This window comes from Schistocerca americana, chromosome 3 (genome assembly GCF_021461395.2).
Source record: "Schistocerca americana isolate TAMUIC-IGC-003095 chromosome 3, iqSchAmer2.1, whole genome shotgun sequence".
NCBI classification, from domain to species: Eukaryota; Metazoa; Arthropoda; class Insecta; order Orthoptera; family Acrididae; genus Schistocerca; species Schistocerca americana.
This window is the reverse complement of record NC_060121.1, coordinates 765997409-766025071: the sequence shown is the minus strand read 5'-3', so window position 1 is coordinate 766025071 and position 27663 is coordinate 765997409. Positions and strand designations below refer to the sequence as shown.

Sequence of the window (27663 nt, the reverse complement as noted above, 5' to 3'; positions counted from 1 at the left end):
CTACTTACCATAAAGAAGACATGTCAAGATGCAGACAGGCACATTTAAAAGACACTTGCATAAAGATTTCAGCCACAACCTTCATCAGTAAAACACAGACGCGCGCGCGCGCTCGCACACACACACACACACACACACACACACACACACACACACACACACACACACACACACACAATGCATCTATCACGTGGGATGAAAGCAGCAATCTGGAGGGAATGGGGAAGGGATGGTAGTGTACAGGTGGGGAGGGAGACAAATGGTGTCTGGTGGGGTGCGCAGGGACTAGGCTGTCAACAGGTGCAGTGTCAGGAGGTTGTGGGCCAAGGAGGTGGGGAAAAAACGAGCAAAAAAGAAGGTCAGCAGGAAAAGACAGGTGGATGCATTGGCAGAGGGCTGCAAATAAACAGGGTGGGAGATGATAATGGGGAGATGATGGATAGGCCAGAGGGGGTGGAAACTGTTGGGTGGAGGGTGTGGGGACAGTGTGTTACCATAGGTTGAGGCCGGGATAATTAGGGGAGCAGAGAATGTGCTGAAAGGATTAACATCCATCTGCGCAGTTTAAAAAAGCTGGTGGTGGAGAGAAGGGATCCAGATGGCTCGGGTAGTGAAGCAGCCATTGAAATGAAGTGTGTGATGTTCAGCTGCATGTTGTGCCACAGGGTGGTCTACTTTGCTCTCCTGATGGACAGATTGTTGGTAGTCATACCAATATAAAAAGCTGTGCAGTGATTGCAGCAGAGCTGCTAAATGACAGGGCTTCTTTCACAGGTGGCCCAGCCCCTGTTGGGGTAGGATAAACATGTGACAGGACTGAAATAGAAAGTGCTGGGTGGGTGGATTGAGCAGGTTTATCACCTGGGTCTTCCACAAGGATATGATCCTTGTGGCAAGGGGTTGGGATAGGGAAAGGTACAGGGATGGACTAGGATCTTGCTGTGAAAGTTGGATGGGTGATGTAACACAACTTTAGGAGTGGTGGGAAGTATCTTGGGTAGGATGTTCCATTTCGGGGCATGATGATAGGCAATCAAAGACCTACTGAAGGATGTGGTTCAGTTGTCCTTGTCAGGGGTTGTACTGATTGATGAAGGGGCATTCTTTTGTGGCTGGTTCTTGAGGGTGCTGGGAGCATTGGGGGTGTGACGGGAAATGTTGTTTGCTGACAAGGTCTGGGGTAGTATATATATGTGAAGGCCTTGGTGAGACCCTCAGCATACTGAGCACGGGAGTTTTTGTCATTGCAGATACATCATCCTCAGGTGCCCAGGCTGTATGGGAAGGATTTATTGGTGTGAAAAATATGACAGCTATCAAAATACAGGTACTGTTGGTGAGTGGTGGGTTTAATGTGGACAGAGGTGCAGATGGAGCCATCAGAAAGGTGGTGGTCAACATCTAGGAAGGTGGCATGCTGGGTTGAGGAGAACCAGGTGAAGCTGATGGGAGAGAAGGTATTGAGGTTGTGAAGCAACGAAGATAGGGTGTCTTGGCCCTGAGTCCAGATCACATAGATATTATCAGTAAACTTGAACCAGACTAGGAGTTTAGTGTTTTGGGAGGTTAGGAAGGTGTTCTCTAGATGACTCATGAAAAGGTAGGCATAGGAGGGTGCCATGCGGGTGACCTTGGCTGTGCCATGGATTTTTTTTTTATATACCTTCCCTTCAAATCAGAAGTAGTTGTAGGTTAGGTTAAAGTTGAAAGGTGTATGAGGAATGAGGTAGTGTATTAGGTGTCTGAAGAACATTGGGAAAGGTAGTTGGTTGGAGGGTGTTGGTCAATGAGGCCTGAAATTCTTTCAGTTGGGGGGGGGGGGGGGGGGCACAATAAACAGCCACTTGGGGCATCCAGGATTGTTTGATTTGTGGATTTTGGGGAGTGCATAGGTGGGTGTGCAGGGTGTCATAGAGGTGAGGAGGGAAATGGATTCAGGGGAGATGTTCTGGGAAAGGCCCAAGGCTTTAAGCAGGGATTGGAGTTTGTGTTGGATCCCAGGGATCACTCTGGCAGAATTTATAGGTGGAGGAGTCAGATAAGTGGCAGAGGCCTTCTGCCAGGTAGTCACTGTGATTCACAACAACAATGTTGGAACCTTTATCTGCAGATAGGATGATCAGGTCAGGATTTGTTTTGAGGCTGTGTATGGCTGTTCTGTCTTCTGCTGAAAGGTTGGTGTACTGAGAAAGGGACATGGGGAAGGATGGTGAGGCTCAATTGGAGGTGAGGAATTTCTGGAAGGTAACCAGTGGGTGGGAGGGCGGCAGGATCATGGTTCGATAGTGGTATGAACTGGAAGAGGCAGTGTTCAATGTTGGAATTAGGGTGGTTCTGGTTGGAGTGATTGGTGGCAAAGAAGTGCTTCCATTGGAGAGATTGGGAGAAGGAGAGTAGGTCTTTGACAAGTCTAGCATGGTTAAATGTGGTTGTAGGGCTAAAGGTGTGGCCTTTGGATAGGACTGAAACTTCTGTGGAGCTGAGGGTTTTGGTAAAGGTGAACAACAGTGTTATGGGAATGTTTTGGCTCTGGATTTGGTGAAGGGATGGTAGGAGGTTTTGGGGGATGTGGTAAGTTAAAAAGGTCAGCTAGGCAGGGTTTAGCTGCTATGAGGGGTGGATGAGGAAGAACACTTTAACATTATGGGTATGATAGGGGTTGGATAATGGTGCCCCAAGGTGGCAGTAAGGTGTCTGTAGGTTGGATAACTTACGGGGGTGGTGTCTGGAATGCTCCTCCAGGTGCTGGAGAGTGAGGGAATCAATTTGAGAGATCTGTTATATGGAGTAGGGTTTGCAGAGTAATAATATCTTGCAGAGAGAGCGGAGGTGGTTCTGGGATGATATGGAGATGTGTTTTGTGCAGTACCCGGTTGGTGAGGGCTAGGAAAGATGTCGGTCACTGTGAAAGGAAGGGTGGGGTACAGAGAAATGAATCTTTACAGTTAGGCTGTTTGAGGGGAGTCCATGGTTTAGGCAGCATTTGAGAAACAGGATGTGGGAGTGGGCTTTAGCCAAGGAAAGCGATACTTCTCTGAACTGATGCAGGAAGATGGAGAGAGGGGCCATTGTGGCAGGAATGGTGTAAAGGAAATGGGAATGACATAGAAACAGGCAAAATAGGTGTTGATGGTTGTGAGAGGAGTTGGATAAGTGAAAAGAGATGTAAAGATATGTAAAAAATATATGAAGACAGGCAGAAACACACACAGTTATGCAAAAATACGCACATATATGTAAAAGTGTGCACAAATACATAAAAAAAACACAAAAATATTTGAAACCACGTAACAATATGCATAAATACATTGCAAAGCAATTATGAAATATGGCCACCAGGGATGAAAATGGAAGTTCGATCCTGAGTTCATGTTGGAGTAGATTTAGAATTCCACAGAGTCATCACATCATCACTCTGGTGAGCTCATGTCAGACTTGTATATATATAGAGTTTAATTCTGCCTAACAGACACTGTTTGTAGTAACTGCACTTAGAACATTCAGACTGCGAGATTTACGGACTTGCCGTATCACACAGCTCAGTGTCTTTGGTTGCTTTTTGTTTAATTTGAAAATCAAGAATTAAATATCTATAAATAATTCCATCCAAATTCCCATCACTCACAGCAATGAGTGATAAGTGTGTTTCAGTGTTAAATAAAGAGTTGTGTTACTTGACGGTATCTGTTAATTCATTGGACTGTTCTCTTTGTGTACAAAAGGAGAACACAACAATTGTAATTGAGAGAGCTACGGGAAACTTTGAGAATGTATCCCTTTTCTATATTCACAAGGCACTGGATGGTATTGCTGGGTCCTTAAAAGGCATTAAACAACTTCATAATGGAACACTTCTAGTTGAAACTGCTATGTCACATGAAGTATCTAAGCTTCTGGGATACAAGGCCGTAGGTGGCTACCCATTGTGGCTGAGTTGCCTAACACTCTTAACTTCTGTAAGGGCACATTGACATTGCTCGGATGTACTGGAGGTGGACCCTAAGGAGTTGTGTGAAGAAACAGTGAGTGTGACGGAAGTGCAGAATTATATGAGGAGAGTCATTGGCATACTGTAAAAAATGACAACATTTATTCTAACCTTCAGCACTCCAGAATTACTCGAACATATTTGTACGAGCTATACCCATCTTATGGTTCAACCATTTGCTCCCAACCCAGTGCGATGCTTCAAATGTCAAAAATTTGGTCATACCAGTGTGGTATGTAAGGGGAGAGCTATGAGTGGAAATTGTCGAGGCCCAGCTCATGAATCAGCTGATCCTTGTACACTTCCTCTGAAATGTTTAAACTGCTACAGGGATCATGCTGTATGGAAGAGGAAGAACAGGTTTTAAAACAAAGAAAGGAAAATTCAGGTGTTGAAAGTGAAGAGTTGCATACCCTATGGTGAAGCTAAATGATTATCAAAGTTTTGATACTTTTTTGCTTCTTGTTTTGCATTGGCCCTTAAAAAACCAGTCGCTAAGTATGATGCCTCCACACAAACCAACACCACAGATTCAAGCATAAGTACGTGCACACGTCAATCTCCATGTGGGAGGAAAAGCTTAACTTGACCCTGAAACCATTCATAAGTCATCAGCAATGGACTTGAAACATTGGCCACATATCTCTGCACACCATCAGGGACCCACTAAGCTGTCCTCTCTACCCATGCGACTAACTCCTCTCATAAGGAAGAAAAAACTCTCACACAAAAAGACATTCAAAAGTGGCAGCAAGACTGTTGGATCGGCAAGCACTCTCCCTTTCCAAAGGTGATTTTAAGATTGAGGATACTGATATCTTCTTGGAGGAACCAGAGAGCTGGGCACAGCTACTGCTCCACCTGACCTCTTGGGTAAATCGCCATTGCTGAGGAAGCAGAACCAAGAACAATCCATGTAAATCAGTGGCTCCCACAGGGGCTTTGGTGTTTCAGTGGAACTTCAGTGGATACTAATTGCATTTGGAAGAATTTCAGCTCTTGGCCCTGGAGAGCCTGTTCTACTTCAGCTCACAAGAAACTCATTTTAGAGTCACCAACACACCTGTGTTACAGGGCTACTATTCCTACACGAAGAATAATCTTACGAGTGACAAGACTAAAAGTGGGGTGGCTGTTTCTTTCAAAGATGAATGCTACTTTTCTCCTGTCCCTCATACCATGGCCATACAAGCTGTTTGAGGGTTAAGGTCTCATACAATTTAAGAAAAATGTGTGTTATTTTATCTTCCACCTCACAATCCATCGGATGCAAATTCACTGACAGAGCACTTCCGGGCACTTCTCCCCTCATTACTCCTCAGGTATGACTTCAGTGCACACAATGTACTGTGGAGCTTGGCTACCACCTGCTCCAGGGGTCGAATTATTGAGTATCCATTTAGAGAGAACTCCATGTTTAACTCTAGTCAAATGATAATTTTTCATCTTCATCCCTTTACCATTTTTCTCACCAGCCATTCTAGACTCAGTTCAATGGAAAGTGGTCACAGATTTGCATTCCAGCGACCACTTTCTGGTGTGGATCCATCTGCTGATTCAGATGGTGGTCAGTTAGAGACCGCAATGATGGATACTTCAAAGGGAAAGTTGGTTGTGATACAGTCAGCAGGCTGCCTTCAAACAGTAGGTTTGTGCTTAGGAAATGGCGGACCACGTCACCTTCGTGATCTAACTAGATGCCGCCGATTCCATTCCTCAGTCTAGCAACCACCTCAGATGATGGCTTGTTCCTTGGTGGAATGAAGAATATCATTTGGCAATCAGAGCCAGTCACATAGGTTTGTGGCAATTCAAACACCACCCAACTGCAGAAAATCTTCATTTCTTCAGGTCTACATGAGCACATTTGAGGCAAGTAATAAAAGAACAGAAGAGGAACTCCTGGAAGGAATTTGAGACTTCCATTAATCAGTCCACTTCCACTGCATGAGTTTGGGGCTCAACAAGGCGGATTTCAGGCAAGGACAGTGTGCCTCTCTTATGGCTCTTGAGAAATGAAGTCTTGTTGGTGCTCTTGAGAAATGGAGTGTTAGTGGATGCGCCTAAGTAAATGGCACAGTCTTTAGCTGAATATTGCTTTACTGTAATTGCATCATCCAGACAAACTCCTGAGTTACAAATTTTGCATAGGACTATATGGACGAGGAGGCTCAGCTTCTTCTTGTGTAATGAGAAGTCTATGATCTTCCCAAAACACCTTGATAAAGCTCATAAAGAATGCTGGGACCAAAAACCAAAAGTCTGGATTTTAAGAGGTCAAGCAGAGAGGCATGGAGCGTCTTTAGAAAACTGGGAGGAAGTCGACCACTCACCTGAAAAGATCCTGAAGTAACACCAGACCAGATTGCGAATAGAATAAGTTCTCTCTCCAAAGCACCCCCACATAATCCACACACAAGAATGGTTAAGAAAAAACTCAGAAACCTGAAGCAGAAGGCACCCAACAGATCAGAGTACTCCAGAGACTTCATTGTAGATGAGATCACTGCAGCAATAAGAGATCACTGCAGCAATAAAAGAAATGAAAAAAGGCAAAGCTCCAGGATTTGATGGGATACACCCAGAGTTCATCATCAGTTGTGGAAACAGGACTCTTAGCTGGTTTGCAAGTTTCTTCACCAATATTATGCTATCAGGGAGCATTCCAAAAGCCTTCAAAAGAACAAAAATCATAGCTGTACTGAAGCTAGGTAAACCAGAGAACAAAGCTGCTGACTGTCACCCAATGACCCTCCTGAGCTGCTCCTACAAGCTTTTGGAAAGAGTCATCCTCAGTCAAATCGGTCCAAGGATCCATGAAGTTATTCCCATCAAACAGACAGGATTCAGACATAACAGAAGCTGTGCAGACTAAGTGCTCAGCTTAACTACACACGCAGAAGCTGGATTACAACTTCACCTTAAAACATCAGTGGCTTTTATTGGTCCTACAGCTGCCTATGATACAGTATGGAGACAAGGACTCTTGTACAAACTCGCCAGTGTTATACACTGGCAAACCACAATCAGGCTCATAAACATGTTATCTGAGAGATACTACCAAGTAGTCCTTGGTAGCCAATTAAGCAGACAGAAGAAACTTGATAATGGTGTCCCTCAGGGTTTAGTTTTGGCACCAATCCTGTTCAACTTGTATACATCTGACCACCCTGAAACAGAGCCAAGGAAGTTCATCTATGCAGACGATCTGGCCTTGGCCACCCAACAGAGAACTTTTGAAGCTGGTGAGATCCTATCCGCAAATCTAAGCACGATAGATGAATACTTCAAAAAGTGGAGACTGACACCAAATCCAACGAAGACTGAAGTCAGCTGCTTTCACCTTAACAACAGACTGGCCAATGCGCGAAGTTGAATGTCACCTTTAACGGTTAGGTCCTTCACCACCAAGACTTTCCAAAATATCTAGGAGTGACTCTTTATAGAACCCTCTCCTACAGGAAGCACATAGGAAACACCACAGCAAAGCTGAGATCACGCAACAACATCATACAGAAGCTGAATGGTACATCATGGGGCGCAAGAGCTATGACGACACTGCGATGGGCTGTCTTAGGGCTGGTCTATTCTGCTGCCGAATACTGTGCCCCAGTGTAGTTTAATAGCACAAATTTGAGAGAAATTGACATAGAGTTAAATGCAGCAATGAGGACAAGAACAGGCTGCATCAAGTCTACTACTCTATATTGGTTACCACCTCTAAGCAACATTGCACCACCAGATCTCAGAGACAGAACTTCCTCCTCAGGGAATACCAAAAATTACTTAAAATCCCCATCTTCCAACGCACTCTGATGTTCCTGCACTCCGAATGAACTGAAAAAAAACTAGGCAATCACCTGTCCTATTGGCAGAATTGCTACAGGCAGCTACTTTCAGTATCAAGTGGACAGAAATGTGGAACACTGTTGCCCATGAGGAACATCAGACCCTCCAAATACCTGACACAAGACCAGCCAGTATGGAATTAACGTGACATGCTCAGAAAAAAATTAATCAGATCCACACAGGCCACGGCATCTGTGCTGAAAACCACTACTGATGGTGAAAGGCTTTGTCTTCTCAATGTGGCAGTGGAAATGAACACCAGATGACCCATCACAATGTAACAAGCTATAGCAGAAGAGCCTACCATGGGAACTTGGAAGATTTCTTTGAAGTGACAAAGGCAGCCCTTGAATGGCTCAACAAATTAGATATTAATTTATAGACTTATTTTTTAAATTGTAAATTATGAAATTAATATATTTTTGTAAAATTATGTAATACACAATTGTTAGTTGCTGTTCATATGTAATGCCATAAGCTAAATAAATACGATCTTCCATTCTCGCTGTGGAAATTGGAATCAGTTCTGTCTGCAGTCAGAGATGCTGCTCCAGGATTGGATCAAATTCATTATGCTATGCTCTGTCATCTGTGTCCTGGTGTCCAAGACAAGCTCCTGTCTTGTTTCAGTCAGATCTGATTTGATGGACAGTACCCTATTTTTTGGAAGAAGCAATATTAATTCCCTTATGGAAATCAGGCAACATCATGCCAGCCCTAATAGTGTCTGGGGTGTAACTCTTATCAGCTATTTGGTTAAGACTTTCAAGCATGTGGTCAAATGCCACCTCCTCTGGCTCCTCAAATCACGGGGTCACCCCTACCAATTCCAGTGTAGTTTCAAGTGCTGCTGGTCCACACTTGACAACTTAATTGTACTGGAGATGGCGATATAGGAGTCTTTCATAGCTTCAGCCATTTACTTGGTGTGTATTTTGATCTTAAATAAGCATAAGATGCCACTTGGAGGTAGCACATCTTTCATCAATTTCATGAATGGGGACTGCATGGACATCTTGTGTTTCTTATTCACTCCTTCCTCAAGGACACATGCTTTCACCATTGTGTTGATGATTCCTTGTCTGATTGCTTTGTTCAGGAGAATTTGGTCCTCCAAGGCAGTGTATTCAGTGCACACTGTTCGCAGTCACTATCAGTGGAATCTCCTTTGCAGTCAGAATCTCAGTTAAAAGTTCTTCAAAAAAACTGGTTTTGGTTCTCATTTGAGAAGACTGCTTGCATCAACTTTACCCATGCTCATCTTAGTTGTCACCCAGTGGAGCTTACAATAGGGGACACTGTTTTAAATTTTAATGTCAATGTGCACTTTTTGGGCCTGCTATTTGACTCTAAATTAACCTGGTTCGTGCACCTGAAATAATTGCAAACAGAGGGCTTCAAATCACTAAATATTTCGAAATGCCTTGGCAGAAAGGCGTGGGGAACTGACCTGTCCCACCTCCTGCAGTTTTATAGGGCACTACTTGTCAGATCACCATTACATTGCAACAGCATCATTTATGGATCAGCACATATTTCCTACCTCAAGATGTACACTGTCCACCATAAGGGCACTGGGACATTGAGTGGAGCCTTTCGGACCAGCCCAGTTAAAAGTCGATGTGCAAAGGCTGGTGACCTACCACTGCCAATTTGGTAGCATCTCCTTCTGGCTTCATAAGCGCTTAAAACTTCATTGTTGCTTCATGGAATTTAATGTGGTTGTCCACACCAACTTGTGCGACTATTCAGGTATTGCCCCCACACAACCAAACTGTTTGGGATTAATGCATGCCTTATGATCCTGTCCTTTCTTTTTGTCAGTGTTTTCCACATATTTCTTTCCTTGACATTTCTGCAGAGACCCTCCTCATTCCTTACCTCACCAGTCCACCTAATTTTCAACATCCTCCAATAGCACCACATCTCAAATACTGTGATTTTCCTTTCTTCCAATTTTCCCACAGTCCATGATTCTCTGCCACACAATGCTGTACACAAAGTATACATTCTCAGAAATTTCTTCCTCAAATTAAGGCCTGTGTTTGATACTAGTAGACTTCCTTTTACCAGGAATTCCCTCTTCGCTTGTGCTAGTGTGTTTTCTATCCCCACCTTGCTTCGTCTGTCATGTGTTAATTTGCTTCCAGGCTAGTAGAATTCCTTAACCTAATCTACTTCATGGTCACCAGTTTTAATGTTACATGCATCATTAAACTCATTTCTGCTGCTCCTAATTATTTTTGTCTTTCTGTGGTTTACCTACCTACCATATGCCATGCTAGTTAGACTGCAGCAGGTCCTATAACTCTTTTTCACTTTCACTGAAGACAGCAATATCATCTGGAAATCTTATCATTGATATCTTTCCACCTTGTATTTTAATCCACTCTTCTATTTCTGTCGTTGGTTCTTTGATGTACTGATTGGACAGTAGGGACAAAAGACTGCATCCTTTCTGATATCCTTTTTAATCTGAGCCCTTCATTCTTGGTCTTCCATTCTTATTGTTCTGTTGTGGTTCTTGTGCATTTTTTTGTGTTACTCATCGTTCTCTATAGCTTATTCCAACTTTTCCCAGAATTTTCAAAAAATCTCATGAAAGTGTTTTCATTCTTTTTAAGTCTTATTTTCCTTATCAAGTGCTACCAGAACTGACTCTCTGCTGCATTTACCTTTCTGAAAGCCAAACTGCTCATCATCTAACAGATCTTCAGTTTTCTTTGCCATTCTTCTACATATTATTATTGTCAGTAACTCAAATGCGGAAACTGTTAAACGGATTGTGCTACAATTCTCACACTCATCTGATCTGCCCTTGCTATTTTCGGGATTGTGTGGATGATATTTTTCCGAAAGTCTCATCGTAAGTCTCTAATCTCATAGATTCTACATACCAAGCTGAATAGTTGTTCAATTATCACTTCCCCACTCACTTTAGAATTTTTGAAGAAATGTTTCTGAAGTATCCTTGTACTGTGTAGGGATGAAAGACACTTCATAATAACTGTTTGTAATTTTATAGGAAACAGAACTAAAATACAATGTCTCTAGATGAAAATCTACACACTTGAAGTACAAACAGAACTACCTCTCTCAGATGTTGCATGACATGTGCAGACACAATGAAGTCCACGAGTCATTGTGGGTGGTGGAACAGAAGGAGCAGAGGTTGATTGACATTAGGATCCAACCTGGCACTTGGAGTAAGTCTTTGAGATGATGATACTTCCAGAATATGGGTGTCGACAGTTGTGGGAGATGATGGCTTGGATGACTATAGCTGCTGGTGGGATGATGTGCCCCGAAACCTAAGTGAGCTGAGTTACACCCTGCAGCAGTTTCTGAATTTACTGCTCCTGTAACTGAATGAATCGAGACAGACCACTTGGACGGAGGGACAGACATGATAAGAAAAAATGACACACAAACCTTACATGAAAATACACTGCCAGTCCTGGAATGTGAACTGTCACAGGAGTACGAAAAATTCATGAAAGAACCACTGGAAATAATACAGACCAATATTGTCAACTAAGAGAATTCGCACTTGTAGAACGTGTGAATGGAAAGCCTGAACTACATAGGAAATTAAGACAGTGACCAAGAAAATTGTTCCTCTGACTTGCATAGACTGAGAAACTTGCCCTGTAATTAGAATTGTGGAGTGGCAATGGGCACCAACTGCCCTCTGACTGCGTGACAATGCAAGAAGTGTGAAAACACTGTCCCACCAAAACAACCTAGCCCAAAACCTAGCAGTTGAAAAACCATATTAACAAACTTGAAGTGAAACTTGTTCAGCAAAATGAACCAATACACAGCAGAAGCACTGAAACAGACTTTAAGAGTGCTGAAATACGAAACGTTTTACCTCATCATCATTGAAGCATAAGGCAGATGAAGGGGGGGGGGGGGGGGGGGGGGAGAGAAGACAGAGTCAAAATGCACTAGTAACACAAGCGTGAAAGAGACTCATTGCAAATGAGTCATGGCAGACTGGAGAAGAGCAATGAAAGACCTCACAGAACACTTAACCTTGTCGCTGTTGAAGTAACCTCATACTAAGGAGTGAGAGAATCTTTGTAATAACTTTTTATTAACAATACACAATACAATGTCCCTGGATGAATGTCCACACAGCTGAAGTACAAACAGAACTGTTTCTCCTGGGTATTGTGTGAGATGCACCTACATGAAGAAGTCCGCAGGTCATGGTAGGCTTCGGATCATGAGGATCCAACCTGGCACTCTTATGTATGTCCATTAGATGATGATATGTTTGGTATGTCGGGCATTGGCAAATGTTGGAGGCAAAGTCTTGGATGACATAAGCTACCGGTACGATGACATGTGGTGTGGCATGCCACCTGGAAGCAGCAAACAGCAGTCCTGCATAGTGTTGGTGACAGGTGCTCACAGCAAGGGCGATGACTTGGTATGGTGAGCTGCTAGTGTAGGTGGTGTGAAGCCCTGGGGCATAACTGCTCCAGTTTGGTCCAGCGGCGGCCTAAATGATTTGCTACAGAAGGATACCCATGTGGTGCTGCTGTGAGTGCAGGTGACATAGCTTCATATAGAAGTAGTGCCCTGCCTACAGTTCTCTCTGCCGCGACAGGCTGCTGCCTGTCAGTGAGGTTGGCGTCCCTGGAGGCTGCTGTGGCGGCTGTTGCCAGTGTGACTGTACACTGTACCATGACACTTACTTACAAACAACCTCCAAGTTGAGGCAGGGGCCATATCTTGCCCATGAAGCATACATGTTACTGCAGTGGCCGAAAAATGTAGGGGGCAATCCTGAATGTTGTTGTTGTTGTGGTCTTCAGTCCTGAGACTGGTTTGATGCAGCTCTCCATGCTACTCTATCCTGTGCAAGCTTCTTCATCTCCCAGTACCTACTGCAACCTACATCCTTCTGAATCTGCTTAGTGTATTCATCTCTTGGTCTCCCTCTATGATTTTTACCCTCCACGCTGCCCTCCAATGCTAAATTTGTGATCCCTTGATGCCTCAAAACATGTCCTACCAACCGATCCCTTCTTCTAGTCAAGTTGTGCCACAAACTTCTCTTCTCCCCAATCCTATTCAATAGTTCCTCATTAGTTACGTGATCTACCCACCTTATCTTCAGCATTCTTCTGTAGCACCACATTTTGAAAGCTTCTATTCTCTTCTTGTCCAAACTAGTTATCGTCCATGTTTCACTTCCATACATGGCTACACTCCATACAAATACTTTCAGAAACGACTTCCTGACACTTAAATCTATACTCAATGTTAACAAATTTCTCTTCTTCAGAAACGATTTCCTTGCCATTGCCAGTCTACATTTTATATCCTCTCTACTTCGACCATCATCGGTTATTTTACTCCCTAAATAGCAAAACTCCTTTACTACTTTAAGTGTCTCATTTCCTAATCTAATTCCCTCAGCATCACCCGACTTAATTTGACTACATTCCATTATCCTCATTTTGCTTTTGTTGATGTTCATCTTATATCCTCCTTTCAAGACACTGTCCATTCTGTTCAACTGCTCTTCCAAGTCCTTTGCTGTCTCTGACAGAATTACAATGTCATCGGCGAACCTCAAAGTTTTTACTTCTTCTCCATGAATTTTAATACCTACTCCGAATTTTTCTTTTGTTTCCTTTACTGCTTGCTCAATATACAGATTGAATAACATCGGGGAGAGGCTACAACCCTGTCTTACTCCTTTCGCAACCACTGCTTCCCTTTCATGCCCCTCGACTCTTATAACTGCCATCTGGTTTCTGTACAAATTGTAAATAGCCTTTCGCTCCCTGTATTTTACCCCTGCCACCTTCAGAATTTGAAAGAGAGTATTCCAGTTAACATTGTCTAAACTTTCTCTAAGTCTACAAATGCTAGAAATGTAGGTTTGCCTTTTCTTAATCTTTCTTCTAAGATAAGTCGTAAGGTCAGTATTGCCTCACGTGTTCCAACATTTCTACGGAATCCAAACTGATCTCCAGGGTAGGCTTCTACCAGTTTTTCCTTTCGTCTGTAAAGAATTTGCGTTCGTATTTTGCAGCTGTGACTTATTAAACTGATAGTTCGGTAATTTTCACATCTGTCAACACCTGCTTTCTTTGGGATTGGAATTATTATATTCTTCTTGAAGTCTGAGGGTATTTCGCCTGTCTCATACATCTTGCTCACCAGATGGTAGAGTTTTGTCATGACTGGCTCTCCCGAGGCCATCAGTAGTTCTAATGGAATGTTGTCTACTCCCGGGGCCTTGTTTTGACTCAGGTCTTTCAGTGCTCTGTCAAACTCTTCACGCAGTATCTTATCTCCCATTTCGTCTTCATCTACATCCTCTTCCATTTCCATAATATTGTCCTCAAGTACATTGCCCTTGTATAAACCCTCTATATACTCCTTCCACCTTTCTGCCTTCCCTTCTTTGCTTAGAACTGGGTTGCCATCTGAGCTCTTGATATTCATACAAGTGGTTCTCTTCTCTCCAAAGGTCTCTTTAATTTTCCTGTAGGCAGTATCTATCTTACCCCTAGTGAGATAAGCCTCTACATCTTTACATTTGTCCTCTAGCCATCCCTGCTTAGCCATTTTGCACTTCCTGTCGATATCATTTTTGAGATGTTTGTATTCATTTTTGCCTGCTTCATTTACTGCATTTTTATAATTTTTCCTTTCATCAATTAAATTCAATATTTCTTCTGTTACCCAAGGATTTCTATTAACACTTGTCTTTTTACCTACTTGATCGTCTGCTGCCTTCACTACTTCATCCCTCAGAGCTACCCATTCTTCTTCTACTGTATTTCCTTCCCCCATTTCTGTCAATTGTTCCCTTATGCTCTCCCTGAAACTATCTACAACATCTGGTTCTTTCAGTTTATCCAGGTCCCATCTCCTTAAATTCCCCCCTTTTTGCAGTTTCTTCAGTTTCAATCTGCAGTTCATAACTAATAGATTGTGGTCAGAATCCACATCTGCCCCAGGAAATGTCTTACAATTTAAAAACTGGTTCCTAAATCTCTGTCTTACCATTATATAATCTATCTGATACCATCTAGTATCTCCAGGATTCTTCCAGGTATACAACCTACTTTTATGATTCTTGAACCAAGTGTTAGCTATGATTAAGTTATGCTCTGTGCAAAATTCTACCAGGTGGCTTCCTCTTTCATTTCTTAGCCCCAATCCCTATTCACCTACTACGTTTCCTTCTCTCCCTTTTCCTACTGACGAATTCCAGTCACCCATGACTATTAAATTTTCGTCTCCCTTCACTACCTGAATAATTTCATTTATCTCGTCATGCATTTCATCTATTTCTTCATCATCTGCAGAGCTAGTTGGCATATAAACTTGTACTACTGTAGTAGGCATGGGCTTTGTGTCTATCTTGGCCACAATAATGCGTTCACTATGCTGTTTGTAGTAGCTAACCCGCACTCCTATTTTTTTATTCATTATTAAACCTACTCCTGCATTACCCCTATTTGATTTTGTATTAATAACCCTGTAATCACCTAACCAAAAGTCTTGTTCCTCCTGCCACCGAACTTCACTAATTCCCACTATATCTAACTTTAACCTATCCATTTCCCTTTTTAAATTTTCTAACCTACCTGCCCGATTAAGGGATCTGACATTCCACGCTCTGATCCGTAGAACGCCAGTTTTCTTTCTCCTGATAACGACATCCTCCTGAGTAGTCCCCGCCCGAAGATCCGAATGGGGGACTATTTTACCTCCGGAATATTTTACCCAAGAGGACGCCATCATCATTTAATCATACAGTAGAGCTGCATGTCCTCGGGAAAACATTATCTATGCCTTCTGCCTTATTTGTCCACAGGTCTTCCAAATCTGTGTAAACTCTGACACTCTGTCCTCCATGTCATATCATATCATCAGACAAGTTCTCCCCCTCGTAGAGGCCTTCAGTATACGCTTTCCAACTATCCTTTTATTCCTGTATGTTTAACAGCGAAATTCCCCTGTGCACCCTTAACGTTGATGCCCTTGTTTTTAGTTTCACTAAAGGTTGTCATGAGTTTTCTATGTCATGATTCAGTCCATCGGATGACCATATCTTTTTCAATTTTTTCACATTTTACTTGCAACCATTTTGCCCTGTTGTCCATGTACTTCCTATCTGTTTCATTTATAGGTGACTTGTATTGGTATAGTCCTGCCCTTTCCTAAGCATTTATGTGCTCTCTTCTTTTGTCAGTCACTTGAATATTTCTTTATTGACCTCTTTTTTTTTTTTAATTGCTATATCTAAACTGAGCTTTTGTATATCTCTCTTCAGATTTTCTAGCTTCCCTAACACATTCAGACTTCTGACTTGAAGAATGTTATTCTTTCACTGGTTGCTCAATTTTTTTGTCATGGCAACCTCCCAGATATCCAAATGGGGACTAATCCAGAATCTTTTGCCAACAGAGAGATCTCCATGACACTTTTTCAATTACAGGCTACATGCATTATGTATCTTTAATATAGTGGTTTTCATTGCCTCTTGCATCCTCATACTATTGATCATTTCTGATTCTTCTGCCTTTTAGGCACGGTTTCCCACCCTGAGGGCAAGAGGGTACTCTGAACCTCCTTATGTCCTCTGTCCATTGTCAGTACAAGGTTGACTACTTATACTGGGAGTCTTCAGTAGCCATTGCTGTTGACTTTTATTCGTGATTTAAGCAATGACTAGAATCAAACCTGGGAACCAGGACATTTTGATTATTAGCCAAACACGGTGTCACTAGACCATGGTGACAGTCTATAGCTCTAGTTGAATTAAATCCAGTACTGCTTAGGGAATTATGTCAGAAACTGAGTTGATGCAAGTAGAAAAGTTTTGCTATTTGGCAGGAAAATAACTGATGATGGCAGAATTAAAGAAACTCTTTCTTGAAAAAGAGTAAAATGTTAATATTGAGTATAAATTTAACTGTAAGAAAGTTCCTTGAAAGTATTTGTTCAGAATGTAGGCTTATGTGGAAGTGAACTATGAATTATAAACTGTTCAGATAAGAAGGGAGCAGAACCTTTTCAAATCTAGTGCTGAAGATTTGATGGATAGATCAAGTAACTGATTGGTTGGTAGGACCTGAGGCATCAAGGGACAGATGAGCTGGTACTAGAGTAAAGTGTGATTGATAACAATTGTCGAGGGAGGACTGGATCCAGTAAGAAGGCTTAAATAGCTGTAGGTTGTAAAGACTTGCATAAAACACATGAGTTTGGAGGGCTGTATGACATCAGTCTTTGGATTGATGACTTCAATAACAACAATTGTAGAGGGAGGACTGAATCCAGTAAGAAGGTTTAAATGGGTGTAGGTTGTAAAGACTTGCATGAAACAGATGAGTTTGGAGGGCTGCATCACATCAGTCTTTGGATTGATGACTTCAACAACAACTTGTTACTTGGCGGCTGCATTTTGATTTACCTTTTGTGAGACTTGACAGCACTAATAGTGAATAATGATATTTTTTTCTTCAAGTGTTGTAGCTGTGGACAGTACTATTCTTCTTGAATGGACTGCGATGAATTCTATATTTGTAAGTGATAAGTTTCCCCAGAAAATTATCCCATAGACTAATAAATGTAAATACACCAAACATGTTATTATGATGACTGGTTGGTTTCAAATTTTTTTAATTATGTGGTACACAATCAACTGCCCAGTTGTTTTCACCAACTGTGTTATCAGAGTGTATCAGTTGCTATATTTAATGTCATGTTTTGCTCAGTGTTGAGGGCAATGGACTGAATGGAACATCATCTGGCTTGATTGTTCATCTCATCTGATTCCTCAAATGCTATGCCAACCATTCAGCATTTGTACCACGTGCACAAGCCAGACAAAAGCACCCAGGATACCCTTTGCCCGTTGCAGGTAAGAAGATAATTGTACCATTCTCCCAGATAACAGATGTCATAGGAGACTATCTCTACAACTATCCATGAATCTGGCTTCTATACTGCCTGCAAAAAAATGTGAAGCACCCAGAGTTGGAAGAGGAAACAAAACTTCACAGACTGAGAGAGTATGTAATGATATTTCAGTGATTACAAAATAGAACTCACAAGTTGTTGGATAGTCGAAAGCCCTCATTTTACCATCTGGCACTTTAGTACCATTCTTGCTATGCCTTGTCGGCCCACGAAGGACATGACCACACAGTCTTGTGTGACGTCCAGTTCAGCACTGCAGTTGTAAAATTGTCTAATGCCATGGCAGCATCCCCATCTCCTCCTCCTACAGCTGTGCAAAAAGCCGACAAATTTTTGCCCCAGCATTGAAATCACCTGCTACACTGCTGGTAGGCCAGAAGGGCAAAAGGAATACTCCTGCAAAGACTTGTTATGTCCCTCCAGCCAACAGCTGTCTGAGTCTTCACCTGCTACGATAAAGGCTCTAACAAATCAAATAAAGGCAAACGGTCTTTTCCTTCCCTGACTTGGAGAGCCTCTTCAACGGTTTCACCATGTGATACCCTCATTCAGCTGACCTCCATTTGACTGGTGCACACCGTCTATTATTTTCCTGCTCTGGAATCCACAGGCCAACCCAGGAAGAATGCTGATGCCTCTGTAGATTTCATGGACCAGGCTCCTCCAGCTTCTGTGCCCTGTAGCAGTGAGTCTTTAAAGCCTGGCACTTGGCAGCCACCAAGGTGACTAGCCTTCCTTTCTTCCCTTCTCCCCATTCCCCATTATTACCCTTCTCCAATGGAATGTTCACGGCATTAGGTCCACTAGGAGGAATTACAGCTGCTCTTGGAATCGCATCATCTGGTTCTTTGCTGCCACTTTCACCTCCCGTGTTTCCACCTGTTCCGCCTTGACCTCCTTCTGAATGTGGCATTCCATCTCATGGAGGAGTCATGTTGCTCATTTGGGATGATATCCATAGCCAAACCATCTCACTGAGCACCCGACTGCAAGTTGTTGCAGTCCGTATTTTCCTTCCTCGCTACGCCTTTTCCCTGTGTAATGTCTACACCCCTCCGTAATTCGCTGTCACCATGACAGACTTCCCCTAATTTATTGGTCAACTCCTTCATCCCTTTTTGCTGCTTAGTGACTTTAAAGTGCACCATCCTCTTTGGGGATCTTAAAGAACCTGTCCGAGAGGTGCTGTCTTGGCTGACCTCAATCAACTCAGCCTCATCTGCCTTAACTCTGGAGCACTCACGTTCCTTTCAGACTCCACAGACACCTATTCTAATTTGGACCTCTCATTCTGCACTGCCCAGCTTGCCCATCATCTCAAATAGTTCTTTCTCTCTGACATGTACTCGACCAACCATTTCCCAAGCTTTATCCATGTGCTGACTCCTACCCCACCTACTTATAAACCCAATTGGCAGCTTTCTAAGGCCGACTAGAGGCTTTACTCCTCCCTGGCAACCTTCGACGAACAACATTTCCCCTGTTCCGATGACCAGGTAGTGTACATTACAAACATTATCCTTACTGCCACAGAACATTCCGTACCTCATACTTCCTCTTTACTGTGCCATGTTCCGGTCTCCTGGTAGACTGAGGTATGCCACGATGCGATTTGAGTAGAGACATGCTCTCCGTGTTTTTACCAGTCATCCTGTGATGGCGAACTGTATTCATTATAAACAGTTGCATGTGCTGTGTCGTCACATTCTGCAGGATAGCAAAAATGGTAGCTGGATTTCATTTACTAGTTTTTTTAACAGTTTCACTCCCTCTTTCCTGTTGTCTGGAGAAACTTCCTTCAGCTCATTGAGACCAAGGTTATTCCCTGATTTCCAGCCTGACCATAACAGATGATGTCATTGTGGCCCTATTGCTATCTCCAACTCCTTAGGCTGCTATTTTGTGGAAATTTTGAGCCCCACCCACTATCAACCCTCCTTCCTCTTTCAGAAACATGTTGAGGAGGCTTGGGTGATACCCTTCTCCCTTCAGAATTGTGAATGCTACAAAGCCACTGTTACTATGAGGGAGCTAGACCATGCACACACTTCATCCTGAACTTCTGCCCTAGGGAAGGACAAAGTTCACCTTCAGATGTTGCAGCACCTTTCTCTTGCGGGCAACCACTTTCTACTTCATATGTACAATTGTATTTAGTCAGATGGCATGTTTCCCAGACGCTGGTATGCTCTCCGTGTTTTTACCAGTCATCCTATGATGGCGAACTGTATTCATTATAAACAGTTGCATGTGCTGTGTCGTCACATATCTAAACATGGTAAGGACAAACACCTTCATTCTAGCTACTGCCCCATTTCTCTCACCAGCTGTGTTTGCAAGATGATGGAACATATGATACCTGGCCGACTGATGTGGTGGCTCAAGTCTTGCACTCTACTAACAACTGCACAATGTGGATTTTGAGCATGCTGTTCTCAGTTGATCATCTCGTCACTTTGTCAACACATGTCATGAATGGTTTTATGTGGAAATACCAGACTGTGGCTGTTTTTTGATTCGGAGAATGCCTACAACACCTGCTGGAGGACTGTTATTCTCCGTACTCTATATACATTGTGCTTCTGAGACCGCCTGCCCCTTTTCCTTCAGGAATTTTTAAAAGACAGAGTTTTTATGGTACATGTGAGTACGGTCTTGTCGGACACCTTTTTCTGGGAGAATGGGGTGCATCAAGGCAACGTCCTCAGCATCATCCTCTTTGCTATAGCCATTAACCCTAATGTGGCCTCTCTCTGACCAGACAGCTCCAGCTTCCCACCGAGCGAGGTGGCGCAGTGGTTAGCACACTGGACTCGCATTCGGGAGGATGACGGTTCAATCCCGTCTCCAGCCATCCTGATTTAGGTTTTCCGTGATTTCCCTAAATCGTTTCAGGCAAATGCCGGGATGGTTCCTTTGAAAGGGCATGGCCGATTTCCTTCCCAATCCTTCCCTAACCCGAGCTTGCGCTCCGTCTCTAATGACCTCGTTGTCGACGGGACGTTAAAACACTAACCACCACCACCACCACCTCCAGCTCCCTTTTTATCGATGGCTTTGTGATCTATTGCAGTTCTCCAAGGACAATGGCTTTTGCTTTTCCACTAAAAAAAACATTTTTATGAATTTCTGATGGCACTGTGGTTTTCTTCCACTATCTTTGAATCTTAGACATGTTGCTCTTCCACTTGCTGAAACTACGAAATTCCTGGTGCTCATGCTTGACAGAAAACTTTCTTGATCCTTCCACGTGTCTTACCTGGCCACATGCTGTTCCCTGTTCCCCATTGTCCTACTTGTTACCAGCGGTACTACCTAGGGAGCAGATCAGACCACCCTCCACCGATCCATTGCCCATTTGAAACTAGACTACTGGTGTTTTTTTATTAATCTGTACATCCGTCCATCTTATGCTGTCTTAATACGATCCACCATCATGGAAAAGTTTAGCCATTGGCAACTTTCACCCTAACATGGTTTGAGAGTCTCTAGCTTAAATCCACACTACCTGCCATGTTCCCAGTGGGTATGAACCCTTCACTGCCTTGGCTTTGTGCGGCTACCCATGTTCATTTTGGACCTCATTCACTTCCCGTGGAAACTAATCTGGATTTGATCTATCACTGTAGGTTTCTAGACCTTCAGTGCAACTTGGCGATAACACATTCATGTACACTGATGGCTTTAAGACTAACTGTGGTGTCGGGTGTGCCTTTGTCATTGGCACGGACCATTTTCGGTATCAGCTGCTCAGTATTTATAGCAGAGCCCTTCACCCTCTATCAGACCACCCATTATATCCAGCAACCCAGGCTTTTTAATTATGTCATTTGCTCCAATTTTCCTAGTGCCATACAGAGCCTCTGTGTGCTGTACACAGTTTAACCCTTAGTGCACTGTGATGTTCATGTGGGTTACTGATCACATCAGTCTGTCGGGAAATGAGGCTGTTGATGCTGCTGTCAAGGCTGCAGTCCTCCTATGTCAGCCTTGGGATGATCTCTGTGTGTTGCCATCTGTCAGCAGGTGGTGTCACTTTGGCATCACCACTGGTCTTCTCTCCACAGAAACAAGCTCTGGAAATTAAACCCCTCCGAGCTGTTTGGCCAACCTCCTCTCGGCCCTCTCACTGCGAGGAAATAATTTTAGCCAGGTTGTGTACTGGGCGCTGTCATTTTAGCCATCACCATTCGTTAAGCGGTGATCCCCCACCACTTTGTGCTAATTATTGTCAACCTCTGACAATTCACCATTTCCTGACTGAATGCCATTTTTTAACCACTTATGTTCTATTATATGTTTGCTGTCTGAGTTATGGGCCATTTTAGTAAACTATGCAGAGGCATTTTACTTTTATACATCGTAGCAATGTGGGCAAAGGACATTTAATTTTTCGCTTGGGACCTCTGCTGTCTCTGTGGCGTATTTTGTGGACCTTTCTCCAAGAGGAAATCCTTGTTTTTATCACTCTTTCCTTCCATTGATTGGGCTTAATGTATACTCGCTTTTAGCTTCTTTCACTTATTACTGTTGTAAGGTTATGACGTGGGTGCTTATGACCTTAGTTGTTTTTGCTCCCTAAAACAAAACCTGCAAACCCCCAGCAGTCCATGCTTTAGCTTCACTATCACTCCATATGGAGCTGTCTGCTTTTCTCTGACAAATGATGTGGAGTGATACAAAATGTTGCAGTGAGTCCATTACTTTTCTCAGGTTTCACAGTTTGGTGATCCTACTTTGTGGTGGTCAGATGTGGTCAACTGGAACCTTTATCATGAATATATATGCCCTCACATTCCCATGCAGTCAAATATTGGGCTACTGTTATCTGGATATTGCACGATTTGATCAGATGACCAAAAGGAGATCCACAATGAGGCCCTTCCAAATTCTGTCAGGTTCTGATAATGCTGTCTCATGAGTAAATGGCATCTCCATGTTTATCAGTGATCACTCAACATTTGACATTTTCCACGATGATTATGTCCACTACCGGGCCAGTTAATAAATTAAACATGAACAACAGTCATGCTCTCTGGTTACCTTTCTGCCTGCCACAGAGAATTGCAACTCGTAATTATTTACATACCCACAGTATGCTTTGGTAAAGTGATGTGTCACTCAGTGTCTACCTAAATTACAAATGATGGTTGTGACACTTGGAAGTATTTTTATTGGTCAAGCAATTTAGGATCACAAACTGTTTGGAAGATTTTGTCATCTGTCTTTGTATGTATGTGGGTATGGATGAACATCATGCATCTTCATTGTGAGACAGCAGTTGCAGCTTTATCATGACTTGTGGTACAAAGGGCATTGAAAAAGTTTTGCACAATCCTCTCTAATTTTATATTTTGCTGGAGGAGAATGAAATTTTTTGTGAACATACTTGGAACATTTAGCTATACACTGAACCTACTCAATGTAGCCCCTATCAGCTGTGACGCATCTGGCCCACCGTTCTTTCCATGCACTTTGGTAAAATTCTGGGGGATTGTCTTTTACACCATTGCCTGACACAGGAAATAAGGTCTTTCTTGCCATCAAATTTTTTATCATGCAGGTGGGCCTTCAGACGACTAAAAAGGTAAAAATCAGACTGAGCCAAGTCCGGATTGTAGGGAGGATGAGGAACAATTTTCCAATCCATTTTCCTGATTTTCTCCTGTGTCACAAGGGCTGTATGGGGTTTGGCATTGTCATGGTGTAGTCTGATGATCTGACCCTGAAGCCATGGTCTGTGGGTCTTGATGGCATGTCGCAGCTTGTCCAATGACAAAAAGTAACGGTCCCGGTTAATTGTGGAGCCAGGTTCCAAAACATCAATGAAAATGACACCACACCTGTGGCAGTTCCTCCTGCTTTATTTATCTCTTCGTTTGTTGTCCTTGGTGTTGACGTACTACATTGCTACACTGGCAGAAAAAATGGGTTGTGGATTCCGACACTGACTACCGCAAATTATGTAGCCAACAGGTGCACAGTTGTGTTTCATAGTACTTTAATTTCACTGTTCACAAGCCCCCAATAATACACAATTATGTGGTCAGTGCACTATTATTTAACCTTTGATAAGCCTCATTAATAGCTAGCAGGTGAAACTCCACATACTGCTACAATAGTTTCTTGTTAAACACCTACGAGGAGTAAAAACATAACCACAAAGTTCACAGTTCTTGAAGAATAATCAGGTACATATGGAGCAGACACATGGCCTAATTGTTTAACACTCATTCTACAGTTAATTTGAATCATTGTTATTGCTCTAACCAGCACAGGTTACTTGTCAGAAACTTGGCCGTGGACTGACCGTCTCGTGACCAAAAATTGGTCCCTTGTATATCATCACAATAATAGGTACTGAAACTACACATTGTTCGAAGTGTAAATTACAGAAATTACGATTGAAACTTAACTCATTAAATTAAGTGATTACATTGACAAATTGCATCTTTTTAACAGTGTCTTCTACTACTAGGGTTAAGCCAAATTATTTGTTTAAATCATGAAATTAACAAATATAGTTATGCAAACAATACTTTTGACAAAACTGCTAATTACTTTGGAATTAATGAAGAGCTGATTTTGCTAACATGTTTTCGAATAGAACCAAATAGATACTTAAAGATTGCTAGCATTTCGTCTTCCAAATGTTTACAATTATTACAGAATTTATACTTGTTTATATGTCAACAATAGAATTTAAGTTATGAAACAATCACTGATTTCACCCTATGCTGAAAGATACTAACTAGGAATAGTCAAAATAAATTAGAAAAATCAATTACGTACATAAAACTAAGCATAAAATTTGATCGGGTGTTATATTCTTTGAAACTGAGGGCCAACCTTTTTCTTTTATGAAAATACAGATTATATTCATGTATGCTAATGGTAAATAGTTCAAAGTGAAGAAATGAATTTAAGGAGGCAGATGGCAAAATAAGAGGGAAATTAAAATTATCCCAGCTTGCTTCATCACACACTGATCCCAGAAGGAGGAGGCCATCACTTTTCGGCCTGCTGTTCATGAAAGTCTTTGTTTCTTCTTCAGAGGGGAACCTGGATGACACCCCTCCATGGATTGGGTCTTGCTCTCAGGTTCGGACAAAAACAACCATGTTTCATCCTGGGTAATGATGCCATCAAAACACTGATTCCAATCTTCAGTAAAGGTCTTCATTAGACCCTCGCACACATTCTTCCTCATCTTTTCATTTCTCTTGTCAGTAATCTAGGCACCCAACGTGCATAGATTTTTCTGTACCTTAGTGACTGTACCAGTGATACCACACTACCCAATGACAAACAAGTCATTTCAGTGTCGTCACACATCTGTCATTTTGGATGATTTGATCAGTGGTCTCCTTATTCACATTACTCACTGCCAATGGTGGTCTACTGCATCGTGGATTGTCCAGTAGAGAGAAATCACCTTCTTTAAACCTCTGCAACCACCACTGGATACTGCTGTGATCCGCTGAGTCCTCCCCATAAACAGGGAGCAACTTCCTGTGTATCGATGTGACAGAGTCATCGCTGGTCTTCAAGAGGAACTCCATCACCGGCCGTTGTTGCAACCAGACATCTACTTCATGGTTCATTATGGCTCACTTGTAAATTAAATAAAATACTTTTATAATACCAACATATAGCTAAATGTTCCAAGTATGTTCACAAAAAATTTCATTCTCCTCCTGCAAAAAATAAAAAAAAAATCAGAGAGGACTTTGCGAAAACTTTCTGAATGCCCTTTGTACATGCTGACTCTTCACAGTTCCTTATACCAGTGGTCAGTCAACCACATTTCTGAAATGTTGTTTTAAATACTTTCATTTTAGTGGTGAATGTTCAATTGTGAAGTATTGCGCCTCATCACTACTACTGTTAATGTATAGAAAGTAAAGGTTTATGAGATTTAAGCTCACTTTCCCAACAAGAGAGTTGTATGGATTCTAATAACATCAGTGTTGAGAGAGGAAAAATGATGGGAGATGGGGCCACTAGAGACCTTACCTTTTCTACATTTTTTTCCATGTTTGGTTCCAATGTATATTCCTTAAGACATATTTTCACTTTCACTGTATTTATTAGTTAATGTGTTTTTATGTATGCATTTTTCAAGCAATCATCCTTTGTCACAAATTGTACATAAAGTGCCATTGTTAAGAGATGACCCATTTGCATACATGTATACTACTTATAACTGCCATATGCATTGGAAATCATATACAGCAATCAAGGTGGTTCAGGAATAAAACTAAATAATACCGTACAGTGGATACCAGATACGAAATAGAAAATCCTGTGAAATACTGCACAGTACTTGCTGTCACTTACACTGATTCGACACTGATGAGGCTTGCAACAGCTCTTCTGACCAGTCATGTCAGGAATACTACAGATAGTTTAACACCAACTTCTCTCTTCGTGATGGTTCACATTTCTGTATTTTTACTGTCAGGTTCCGTGCTTGCCTCAATAAGGAGAATATTTATGACCTTGACTTTCCCTTTTTCTGGTTTTATTGCTTCTTTGAATCAATGTGTGTATGGTCAGAGGACATATGCTTTCTTATTTAACTTTTGCACCAAATAGCAATTTTACAGTGCTTTTTCCACATGTTGCTTGTAAAATAGAATCTTCACAACTTAAGCAGACTCTTGATTTGACAAATTTTGTTCTGTTAATCAAGGAAAGAAGTCTTGCACCGGATTAGTGATGCACAGGTCAGTGCAGCAGGGAGTGCATCATCTCAGCAGGCACCACCTTCGTATGAAGAGGCAATGTCGGCACCCAGTTCACCCGTTCCAGAGCCATCTCAGATTCAGACATATGAGGATTTGGGAAAAGCCCTGCAGAGGTTAAAGCCTGATAGCAGTAAGCTGTGTGATGAGATGCATGGGGAGCTACTGTTCACAGTGGATGGAGTTAGAATTTACTTTATCTCACCTGATGGTTCTGTCACATCTCCATCAGACCCTGCATCACTACAGATTGTACATGTGAAAGGTATGCTTATGATGGAGTTACTTTTGCAGAATTTGTGTTACTCATTTATTCCTAGGCAGCAGAGCTTCTGCTTTCATGTACCTTGACGTTGTCAGATACTTTTGAATTGGAAGCAAAATGTCGGACATTGGAGTGAATTGTTTGATTCCGTCAGTGTAAGAGAACCCCAACAAACTCTACTTTCTTACTTTCATTCCATGTTCAACCAAAATCCTTTACAACAACAAAAATAATAAGAAACTGCTATCATCCAGTAAGCTTGTGGTGTTGTACTTGTATTCCTTCAATTAAGACTTGAAGATATACTAGAAAATGCTTCCTCAGTTATTGCATTGCGAACTCACATCTGGTTGTTGAGTGCTAATGAATAAATTTGTGCTATATCATTAGCAAAAACTTCCCAGTTAAGCAAGTGGTTCATAAACTGAAAAGAAGTGTTGAGGAAAGGGAGTACATGAATGTTGGATACAGTAAGACTTTTTGCTGTGTTATTTTGGTTTACAAAATTTTGTATTTAAATTTGCAAGTGATATTGTGAAACAGTGGTGATGGTGTAAGACAACGATATACCAATATACAGGTATGAATAAGTAAAAATAATTTCGGTGCACCAATCTACAGTGGAAGATGTGCTATAATGATTGCCCCTGTGAGAACAGTTAACCAGAAAGAGTACTTTGGTATTGTCCATTGTACACATCATTATTCAGAAAATTGTCTTTGGTTGGCATTAGTTCAGAATTGGTGATCAGTATCATAGACAACAGAAATAGTGGTCCCATGGACACATTATTTCTGACAGTCTGGAAATTATGCGGAATGTTAAAAACAACATTTTCAATGATTTTGTG

At 42.0% G+C, this 27663-nt stretch overlaps 1 protein-coding gene across 1 annotated transcript in view; it reads left to right on the top strand.

The window, feature by feature from the left end:
• LOC124606095 (protein spartin) overlaps positions 1–27663 on the top strand; it is a 97041-nt gene that overhangs the window by 14710 nt on the left and 54668 nt on the right. The window contains exon 3 of the mRNA XM_047138060.1: positions 26496–26812. Coding sequence (XP_046994016.1) covers positions 26496–26812 — 317 coding nt within the window. The remainder of the gene's footprint in view (positions 1–26495; positions 26813–27663) is intronic.